This window comes from Microtus ochrogaster, chromosome 19, assembly GCF_000317375.1.
Source record: "Microtus ochrogaster isolate Prairie Vole_2 chromosome 19, MicOch1.0, whole genome shotgun sequence".
NCBI classification, from domain to species: domain Eukaryota; kingdom Metazoa; phylum Chordata; class Mammalia; order Rodentia; family Cricetidae; genus Microtus; species Microtus ochrogaster.
The window spans coordinates 59082666-59093785 of NC_022021.1; the positions used below are offsets into that span (position 1 = coordinate 59082666).

The 11120-nt window shown below is 39.9% G+C and overlaps 1 protein-coding gene across 3 annotated transcripts in view; it reads left to right on the forward strand.

Annotated features, from left to right (window-relative positions):
* Window positions 1-11120, forward strand: part of Dhx29 (DExH-box helicase 29) — a 47155-nt gene that overhangs the window by 5157 nt on the left and 30878 nt on the right. Inside the window, exons 2-7 of one of the 3 annotated variants that reach the window (XM_005356804.2) lie at window positions 3484-3557; window positions 4684-4797; window positions 6173-6302; window positions 6771-6913; window positions 8040-8168; window positions 10622-10748. In XM_005356804.2, the coding sequence (XP_005356861.1) occupies window positions 3484-3557; window positions 4684-4797; window positions 6173-6302; window positions 6771-6913; window positions 8040-8168; window positions 10622-10748 (717 nt within the window). The remainder of the gene's footprint in view (window positions 1-3483; window positions 3558-4683; window positions 4798-6172; window positions 6303-6770; window positions 6914-8039; window positions 8169-10621; window positions 10749-11120) is intronic. The other 2 variants (XM_026783722.1, XM_026783721.1) reach the window with 2 other exon arrangements.

Below are 11120 nucleotides of genomic sequence, written 5' to 3' on the forward strand. Positions count from 1 at the left end.
ACTTGGTTTTGGGTTTTTGAGGGTTTTTTTTCATTTTCATTTTTTCGAGACAGAAGAGGTTTCTCTGTGTAACAGTCCTGGCTACTCTGGAACTTTCTTTGTAGACCAGGCTGGCCTTGAACTCACAGAGATCAGCCTGCCTCTGCCTCCGGAGTGCTGGGATTAAAGATGTGCATCACCACTGCCCAGCTAAGATACTTGCTTTTTGTGTTAACACTAGTTTTGAATTTTAGGAATACCTAATATTTCAGAAAATGACTTTAAAGTCCTTGTAGCCTTTCCTTTTAGAAGCAGACCAGTATAATTCAAACGACTTTTTAAAACAAAAGCATTTTTCTAGTCTGTCAAGTGAGTTTCCAAACAGAATAAGCATCCCAAAGTCCAAGAAACCACTGTTTATTAAACAATCTGTTTAGGTGGGGCAGAAAAATATTTTTATGTTCTCAGACCTTAACATATGGCTTACAATGTTATATATGTACCAAAGTAATTTTTTTCTGCAGTGAGGAAAAAAAATAGAGGAAAAAAAAATAAAGAAAATTAGGATTTTCTAGTTAATTAATTAATCCTAAAATTAGGATTTTTCTTGGGAAATTGGAGGAAAAGAAAACCTATGAGTTTTCAGCACCCCATTAATAGTGCATTAATAGATATAACAATGCATCATAAAAGACTTTGAGTTTTTATTATTGTACTTTGTAATGTGCCAGGAATTGGGTTTTCATTGGGATGAACTTGAAAATGAGAACTGCTAGTATCTCTCTGCCCTGTAGAATACTGCCTAGTATGAAAATGCTCTCCTTGGTCCCAGTTTCCTCCCTGTGGATGCCTCTCTGTCCCCTCATGGTCTTCCGGGAAGTTAGCTTTTTCTTATTTATACTGGAACTTGGAAAGGAAAGCAAGGAAGTCAGACAAGTGAAAGTTTAGGTGAAAGGTTCTGGGGACAAATGGGAATTTGCTTCACTGCGTTCAGTTTGCCAAATTCAAACAACCCAACAGTGTTCGTACAGGGCTTTACAGTCTCAGCCCTGAGGAAGCCATAATTTTTTTTCACGGTATAGGCTTGGTTATTTATTTATTTGAAGACAAGGCCATACTTGATAATATTCTGGGGCTATTGCTATAAAGCAGTGGCTCTCAGAAGTGTGCTCGGGAAGGCCTGAGGAACTCCTGACACTTCTGGGGACAGCTCTGGTGGTAAAACTGTTGTTGGAAGAATCCTAGACTCATGAGTTGTACAGTGTAGTTTTCTGGAGTCTGCATGGTACAGATTAGACCCATTAGACAGAGTGCAAAGCCAGGTGGTACAGAACAAACGGGTGTGTTCCTGAATACATGTGCTGAAACTCTTAGTGCCCAGGTCAGCTGTGTTTGAGTAAGGCCAGTAAGGAAGTGATCACGGCTAATAATACTGGAGGGTGGGATCTGTTCAGTGACTTAGTGTCCTCTTAAGAAGGCCTCCGGAGAGCAGTCTTTCTCTAGGTTTGCACACATGAAGAACCATGTGAGCACACAGCAAGGTGACGGCCACCTGCATAACAGAACAAGAGACGCCAGAATAAACCCATCCTGCTGGCACCCGGATCTTACCATTTCCGGCTCCAGACGGAGAAATACATTTCTTGAGTAAGCCTCTCAGAAGTATTTATTAGTTTGTCATGGCTGTCCAAGCAGATTAAAACTCCAACTATGTGAGATTTTTACAGAAGGCCATGTGTGTGCACAGGAACAAAGAAAGAGCTTCTCAGAGCATGGAAATATATTTTGTTTGTTTTAGAAACTATGTTTTACTAAAGTTTTGTTTACATTAACATACAGTCTTATTTTAATGACTAATAAATAAAATTTACTTTTTAATTTATGTAATGATGAGTCAATCGTTATAATCCATGTATATAAAAATATACTTGAATCCTCAATAATTTTTAAGAAGAAAGAAGACTTTAACCAGACCTGTTGGATAGAGGCCTGTAATTCCTGCTCCTCAGGAGGCTGAGGTGGGAGGCTTACAAGTTCAAGGCCACCCTGAACTACAACACAAGTTAAATGTTAGGCTGAACCAGTTAGTGAAAACCTTTCTCAAAGCCTAGGAAGGGGTTGGCAGGATGGTCATCAGCCCCCATGTGGTGGGTGGAAAGCCTAGCTCCTGCAGGTGTCCTCTCACCGCTGCACACAGGCTGTGTACATTCCAGGGCACAGGCACTCTGGTGGGAAGGCATGGCAGCAGGCAGGAAAGCGTGGAAGTAGGAGCAGGAAGCTGCTCTCATGTTCGTCAACACATGGGAAGCAAAGAGCAAGAACAAGAGGGTGAGACTGTGCGACCTCAGCGTCACCCGCAGCCACGTGCTTCTTCCAACAAGGGCCATATCCCAGAACTTCCCCAACAGCACCGCCATCTGAGAAATAAGTGTTCACACCACCACAGTGGGTTGTCAGAACAGCACAAACTGTGAAGTTTGGAGGGTAGATGTGAGTTACATCTAACATGATACAGGGGGAAATACGGGGAGGAGCTGGAGGAGGGAAATGGGGGTATGTATATGATCATACATCATTGTATACATGTATGAAATTCTCAGTTTAAATATATGGCTTAAATCCTTGAGAGGGAACTCTCAAGGTTTGATTTTGGACTTTGGAGCAGAAAGGACAGATTTCCCTTATGTGTAGGCATCAAGTGTGGTGGCTTCTTATGACAGCCCTTAGAAGCTCGTGCAAGAGCCCTGGGCTGAGGCCAAGATGGAAAGATGAGTCCTTCTCCAGCCTGTCTCCTCACTCAGCATCCCACATTCAGGGAAGAGTTATTTTCTCAGCAGATTTGACCGTCTTCTAGAAACCCCCAAGTCATCCCAGCTAGATGTCAAGAGTAAGAACATCTCATCTGGGCAGCTGTGGTGCACACCTTTAATTCCAGTTTGGGGGGGGGGGCAAGCTGAGCTCTGTGAATTTGAGCCCAGTCTGGTCTACAGATTGAGTGAAAACAATCAGGGCGATATCAAAAAACAAACAAACAAACAAAAAAGCAACAAAGGATAAGAACACCTGATTAAGAAATTTGAAGATAGGCTGGGTGGTAGTACCTCGTCTTTAATCCCAGCCCTCTGGAGGCAGACATAGGAAGATCTCTGTGAGTTTGAGGCCAGCCTGGTCTACAGAGTGAGTTCCAGGGCAGCCAAGGCTGTTACACAGAGAAACCCTGTCTCAAAAAAAAAAAAAAAAGAAAAGAAAGAAAGAAAAGTGAAGATGAAGATATTTGACCCCAAATATATATAGACATTTGAATTTTAGGCAAAACTAGTTTCCTTTGAGGAATGCTAATTGATAAAGTAGTTTTGAAATTTTTGAGGGGTTGAATTCATGGTGAAGTGGGGGGAAAGAGCTAAAATCAGAGGTTTACTCTTTAGCGCCCTTAAGAGGAAAGTTAATGGCATATTGAATATTAATCATTAAATTCCCTGACAATTTGTTGTCTATTATATACAGGTCCAAAAATTTATAGTTTCAATTCTGCAAATGATTCCGGAGGTTCTGCAAATATGGACAAATCTATTTTGAAAGTGAGTAAGCAAGGTTTTCCTTCATTTCCTGAAGCATTACAGACGTTAAAGACAAACTTGTCAGCAGTTAAGAGTGCTTGCTGCTCTTGCAGAGGACCCAGCATGTTTTCTCGCACTTATGCTGAACTGCTCACAGCTGCCTGCGCCTCCATTGGGGGGTGGGGGAGGCAGCACCACCTTCTGGCCTCTGCAAGCACCCATACACACACACACACACACACACACACACACACACACACACACACACACCTTAATAAATCTCTTTTAAAGTTACATCCTCAAATAAGAAGAAAATTATGGGATGTTTAATTTTTTTTATGAATAATATCCTGTCTCCCAGGTAGATGTAAGTCAGACGTGTGTTGAGAGCTCGCGAGAAGTAAGGTCTGGATAAAGCTTTCTTTGGCCCCGCCTGATATCCTTCATAATTTACAAGTCAACATCTTAGTGGTGATATTAGCATTTAATGTATCTTCTTAAAGCATTATCATGCTGGATTATAGCTTTCTATTCTCCCAGACTAGACGAAATTTCTGAGGTGTGTTTGTGCTCACTAGAAAACATTTAGTTAAGTAATAAAAGGAAGCTATTTTTGTGGATAAAATACTTGCTTATTTTTTCAGTTAAAAATACCTAAACAACAAGTAAATGGCTAGTGCAAACATAGGAAACAAACAGGGAGCCAAAGACTTTATAACCTCTCGTTACCCGGTAGATGAGCTTACTTTGACTTGGCACATCCTCTGTAGTGTAGTCGTCTGTGATGCTGTTTGCTTGGGCTGCTTTATCTGGACAGGATTCTGGTTCAGTGTGGCATTGCTCTGTAATCCTCACCCTGGCTACCCAAGAGTGACAAGTGACCTAAGACATAGACCTGGGAGGCTCTATAAGAGGGTTTTCCCCCGTGCCATATGTGATAATATTTTCCAGACTCCAGTTGGAATATGACCATGTTGTAGCAATGCAGTCAAATTCGTGGCGATCCAAAAAATAAAGCTATTTGCTATATCTTCTTTTAGCTAAAATTTGGGGTTTGTTGGAAGGAATATAAGAAAACCGTATGATTTGCCAATAATATTTTGATAATTTGGTTTGTAATTACTGTAAATATTCTTGACCTCAACAGGTGGTGATCAATAATAAACTAGAGCAAAGAATTATTGGCATGATTAATGAGCATAAGAAACAAAATAATGACAAGGGAATGATTTCTGGAAGACTTTCTGCCAAAAAATTACAGGTATTCACCACCACCACTCCCTCCCTCCCTCCCTCCCTCCTTCCCTCCCTCCCTTCCTTTCTCTTTCTCTTTTTTTGTTTCTTTGTTTTTCAAGACAGGGTTTCTCTGTGTGTCACCCTGACTGTCCTAGAGCTCACTCTGTAGACTAGACAGCCTTAAACTCATAGAGATCCGCCTGCCTCTTCCTCCCAAGTGTTGGGATTAAAGGTGTGTGTCACCACTGCCCAGCTGGTTTTTCTTTTCTTTGAAGCAGGATGCCAGTAGCCTAGGCTGTCAATACCTGACTTACTGGGCTATTTTCCTCCTTCCAGAGGTAGGCATTTGTTGGGGATACTTTAGAGACAGCCCTAGATGTAAAAGTGAATCTTTTAAACTTCCATTGGGGTCACATGTAGATGGCTTCTAACTGCAAGCAGGGAGAGAATTGTCTCTGATACAAGTGCAGACACTGAAATGGTGATATACACAGTAAGTTCTATATCCAAGCTACGTCATTGAGTGCCTGCATGTTACACTCTGCTCTGCATTTTGCTTACATGCCATGACATGTTAGTCCTACAAAGCTGATGCATTTGATCTTTTCAAAGGACAGACTTGAGACTTGGAAAGATGCCACATTATGGCATAAAGTTATTGATTAGTAAGTATCTAAATAAGCTTGAAACCAGTTCTGCTTAACTTTTTAAATATAATGGTAGAGAGGTATATTTAAATACTTTATACAGAGGTATGTTTGTTAAAACACTAAAGAAAATCCTAGGAATTCACATAGAAAAATGTGTACTTAAATTAAGATATATCTAACTATTAAAATTATTAAGGAAGGGTTCATTTCTACTAAGTAGACATAAGTCAGACACATGTGGAAAGCTTATGAGAAATTAAGAAAAGGCTGAATAAGGAAGTTCCTAATAATCTACCGGACTTGGTGGCCCATGCCTTTGATCCCAGTACTTGGGAGGCAGAGGCAGGCAGGTCTCTGTGAGTTCAAGGCCAGCCTTGTCTATAGAACAAGTTCCAGGATATCCAGGCCTATATAGAGAAACCCTGTCTTAGAAAAACAAACAAACAAAAAACCCTGTAGTTCCCAAATTTTTATTATAATGAGCGCATCTAACTTTAACTACCAGGTTAAACTACCTTCCCAACCTCCCTCCCTTTCTCTTTCCCTCTTTTTGGGAGTGCTAGGGGTTGAGCCCAGAGTTTTTAACATGTTAAGAAAACACTCTCCCACTGAGCTACCTCTCAGCATTCCACAATAAAATATTCTTGAAATTACAGTGTATCCATTTTTGATTTAAAATTGAGAAAATGAAATTAGGAATTAAAAACGAAGATCAAATTAGCAAATGTAACTTATATTTCTCTTTGATAGGATTTATACATGGCTTTACAAGCATTTTCCTTTAAGACTAAGGATATTGAAGATGCTATGACCAATACACTCTTGCATGGAGGTGACCTTCATTCTGCCTTGGATTGGCTCTGCTTAAATCTTTCAGATGGTAAACAGTATTGTCATTAATTATTTCCTTGTCTAAAACAGACTTTGTCTTTGGTTTGGGTTTTTTGATTTGGTTAAAAAGTGGCTGTGTCCTTGCGTAAATAATAGCAAAAGGATATAGTTGTAACCTTTGGTAGGGACCTAAGGTACAGATAGCCTTAGTAATTGATGGTGGATACAGCCACAAAGCCAACAAAGTGAGGTAGGTTAAAATCTTTTTAAAGAAAATTTCAGAGTTTAACTAGTGTGGTGAAATAAATAGCAGCTAAAGGTGGGCCAGATGTCACCTGATGAGGGCACATGCTTTTAATTTGACACGGAAAAGCTGATTTTTCCTACGATCTCTCTTAGGAGGTGAGGGAAGAATGGAATTAGATGCTCTAAATCTTGATGGGGTTAATGTGTATACTAAGTATTTGTGGTTTGGTGTATGATATGTATATCTATCTTCAACACATTTTGATTTAAGATGCACTTCCTGAGGGATTCAGTCAAGAATTTGAAGAGCAACAGCCAAAAAGTAGGCCAAAATTCCAGTCTTCACAGATACAGGCTACTCTTTCACCTCCACTGCAGATGGAAACCAGAAAACAGGAAGAGCCTAAGGTTAAGGTAATTGAAGAATTAAATATTTAGAGGAGGTTGGAGAAGGTGGCTCAGTGGTTAAGAGTACTTGCTGCTCTTTTAGGTGACCTGAGTTTGCTTCCCAGCAGCCATATCAGGCAGTTCATAGCTGCCTATAACTCCAGCTCTAGAGAATCTGATGCTCTTCTGGCACCCACAGGCACCAACACACATTTACACTCACACACACGTACACATTGAAAAAATTCTTTTTATTTAAAATAAAACTTTAGGCTATAATTCTATCATTCGTAAGGCAGAGGCAAGAGGATCACTAGGATAAGGATAACTTGACTATGATGTAAGACTCTGTCAACAAAGACAGAGTGTCTTTGTTAGGGTTTAACTCTTTATACACATTCTTATTAAGCCTCTGCTTTAATCATGCTTGATAATGTCGTATTGGTTGAAGCAAGTCACGTGACCAAACCCAAAGTCTCTGCATGACAGCATGAATACTGGGACTCTGGGAGGTGTAGTTCATTATGGCATTTCTCGTAAGTACTCTATGTATTATGAAATGCCTTGGAAAACCATGCTTTCAGCAACAACACTAGCTTCAAGGGTGCTGTCTAATTCTTTTCTCACTCTGTAAAGTAGCGCAGTTAGATAGAAACAAGAAGGCTAGCATGCTCTTCTCGTTGATTTGTTTAGTATTCGGTGGGAACTGGCTACGTATCTGAGGCTGAGCTAAAACTCACAGCCCTCCTACCTCAGCCTCCCTGGCACTGGGATTATGAGCAAATGAGTAATCATATTCCTTGTCTTTTGTAAGGTTATACTTCTTCTTTTTTTTTTTTCGAGACAGGGTTTCTCTGTGGTTTTGGAGCCTGTCCTGGAACTAGCTCTGTAGACCAGGCTGGTCTCAAACTCACAGAGATCCGCCTGCCTCAGCCTCCCGAGTGCTGGGATTAAAGGCGTGCGCCACCATTGCCTGGCTAGGTTATACTTCTTTAAAAATGTTTAGCTTGTTTGTCTTTTGCATATTAAATAACATGACTTTTGCAATTTTTCTGTCTGCTGTTTTTGTAGTATGAAGAACTTATAAAGTCAGCTTAATAGTTGGGCAACTTTCTCTAACTCAGTCTTTCAGACATATGTTTTCTCTTTTCAGCCTAAAAAGGAAGAAAAAAATATGGAGATAAATATGAAAGAGTGGATTTTGAGATATGCTGAGCAACAAAATGAAGAGGAAAAGAACGAGAGTTCTCCAAGCTTAGATGATGAAGAGAAGTTTGACCCTGTGAGTAGAAGCCTGGATCCAGCCTCTAGTGTCCTGTGCACTGCCAGGCACAGTGCCGACCCTTATTTACTCTTTGTTTCTCTCACTTTTGAATTGGACAGACAGCTCTCAGGAGCAATGTAAAAACTAAATAGAATAACATACAGGTAAAATGTTGGCACATGGTAACTAGTAAGTGTCAATTACATTTCTCCTATGTTTAAAGAGGTAAACATAATATTTTAATACGACTATTATGTGTAAATAGTATATTAAATTCTTTGAGTAATAGAAGAAAGGCAAAGTATATTCCCGTATAGAGGAAGACAGCAGTTGGGAAAGAAAAATAGGTATCTTGAGAAAAAAATAAAAGGATGAGGCTGAATGTGTTCATTGGCTTTGAGAATTAATTGACCATAACAACAACAGTGAATAGGATCAATTTAAAATATTAAAAAATATTTATTATGGCTCCCAGCTTCAGAGGTTTTAGTCCATGATCATTGGGCTGCATTAATTTGGGGCCTGTAATAAGGCAGGTAATGTCATGTTGGCAGTGCCGGTAGAAGAGCTGTTCACCTCATGGTGCATAGGAAGCAAAAGAGCCTGGAGTCTCAGTTTCCCCTTGGAGGGCACACTCCTGTTCATGTAATGTCCAACAGGCCCCATTTCCTACAGTGCTACCAGAGGCTAGCAACTAAGACTTTAGCATATGGGCCTTGAGGACACACTTAAGAAATTAACAAATTAATAAATTTAATAAATTAATAAAATTAACAGTGAAAAGGCAAAGTTATATCTGTAATTATATGAAGAACTTAAAAGCAAATACCTCACAAATAGAATGAGTGGACAATAAACATGTTAAAATAATTCAGTGTTGGGGGCTGGAGAGATGGCTCAGTGGTTAAGAGCATTGCCTGCTCTTCCAAAGGTCCTGAGTTCAATTCCCAGCAACCACATGGTGGCTCACAACCATCTGTAATGAGGTCTGGTGCCCTCTTCTGGCCTGCAGGCATACACATAGAAAGAATATTGTATAAATAATAAATAAATAAATATTTAAAAAAAATAATTCAGTGTTACTAGTCACAAAAATAAAAATACCATTTGATTGATTAAAAGATACCATTATGGTTGATTAAAATTTAAAGATCAGTAATACCAAGTCTAAGGGAGGATGTGGAGAGTAGTGGGATTTGTTGACCCTTTGTCGCTGAGTTAAACACATTGACTGTTGATAAATTCCCAGGTAAGGTAAACAATATCTACTTGCACCTTCCTAAGTCTTTTCTTAGTTAGCTTTCTATTTCTGTGATAAACACCATGACCTCAAACAACTTGGGGAAGAAAGGGTCTATTCTAGTTTACAGTCCACCATGAAGAACAGTCAAGGCAGGAACTCAACTTGGGCAGGAAACTGAAGGTAGGAACTGAAGCAGAAACCATGGAGGAACACTCCTCATGGCTTGTTCAACCTGCCTTCTTATATAACCCAGGACCTGCCCATGGATGGCACTGTCCCCAGTGGGCTGAGGCCTTCCACGTCAATCATTAATGGGGGAAAAAAACCCTACAGACTTGTAGAGAGGTAATCTGATGGAATATTTTCTCAGTTGAGGTCCCTTTCCCAGGTGACTCTAGCTTGTGTCAAGTTGGCAGAAAACCAACCAGATTTCAATTCTTCCAAAATTCACCAATGATTTTATTGGTCTTCCCTACAGACCATGAGTGAGGAGATACAGGAAGGAACATGGGTGACCCTAAAGCAGCCATGCTGGGGTGTCTACACCTACAGGAATGGCGGTTCCCATGTGTCTGAGTAGATGCCCTCTTCTTGCCTTCAAGCAAACACACAGACAGAATATTGTATACATAATAAATAAATATTTAAAAAAAATAGAAAAAACCCAAATGGATCCATCATATAACACATACCACTTTGTAACTCTGGTTACCATGATTTCTTTACCCATTTGCCTAGGTCAGATAGGGCTGCCTGCAGTATTTGGCTACTGTGATAAAGACTATTAAAGATTGTATACAAACTTCTCATTTTTCTTAAGTCAGTATCTGTATACAAAATTGCTGGGTCTTGGACCCTGAAATGGCATTCCAGCCACTTCTCCCAGTTATTTGCATGCAATTTGGCTCAAATTTCATGTGGTCTCCAGGTTTAGTGGAGACGCTAGAGTAGGTAGGATGGGAATACTAAGGAAGGAATACCCTAGGAGAAAGGTCATCTTCGGGGTTGAACTTTCTGCTCTCTAGCTTTTGCTACAGAGTCACAACCTTGTGTTTTCTCAGTTTTCCTCCACCCTTTTATGTCTCTTACATTTGTCTTGTTTTTCTCTGAGAAATTCTAGAAAGTGATTTGCTAGTCTAAACTTCGTAAGTTCTGACACAAAGTAGTGGTCACAGATAAACTGTTCTTAGACTTTTTTATTTTCTCTTCATTATTTTACTTGGAAAAGAATCAAAGGTACTTGAACCTTTCAGCCAAACTTCTGGACGCAAAGGAGCAAGCAGCATCCTTTAAACTGGAAAAAAACAAACACGGCCAGAAAGAGGCTCAAGAGAAAATACGGAAGTTACAAAGAGGTGAGCACTTTCGAATTTTTACTTGTAGAAATGTAATTGTGTGCCTGTAGTTTGCTGACTGTTTAGACTTAAGATTGTTTAACTTTGCCTATAACAAGCCAAATGATAAATACTGTTGAGTTTGTGATGGACCTTACAATCTGTTACAACCTCTCAAGTGTTACAACATAAAGGAGCAGCATCCGGTTAAAAATGTGTTGTAACCAAACTTTATTTGTGGACAGTAACCTATATACTTCAAGACACCAAGTGCTATTTTTTGCGTATGTCTGGTATATTCATGTGTGTGCTAATGCACTTGCCCCCATGCGCACATGTGGAAGCCAAGCACCAATAACAGGCATCATCCTCTCCCCACCTTATTTTGTTGTT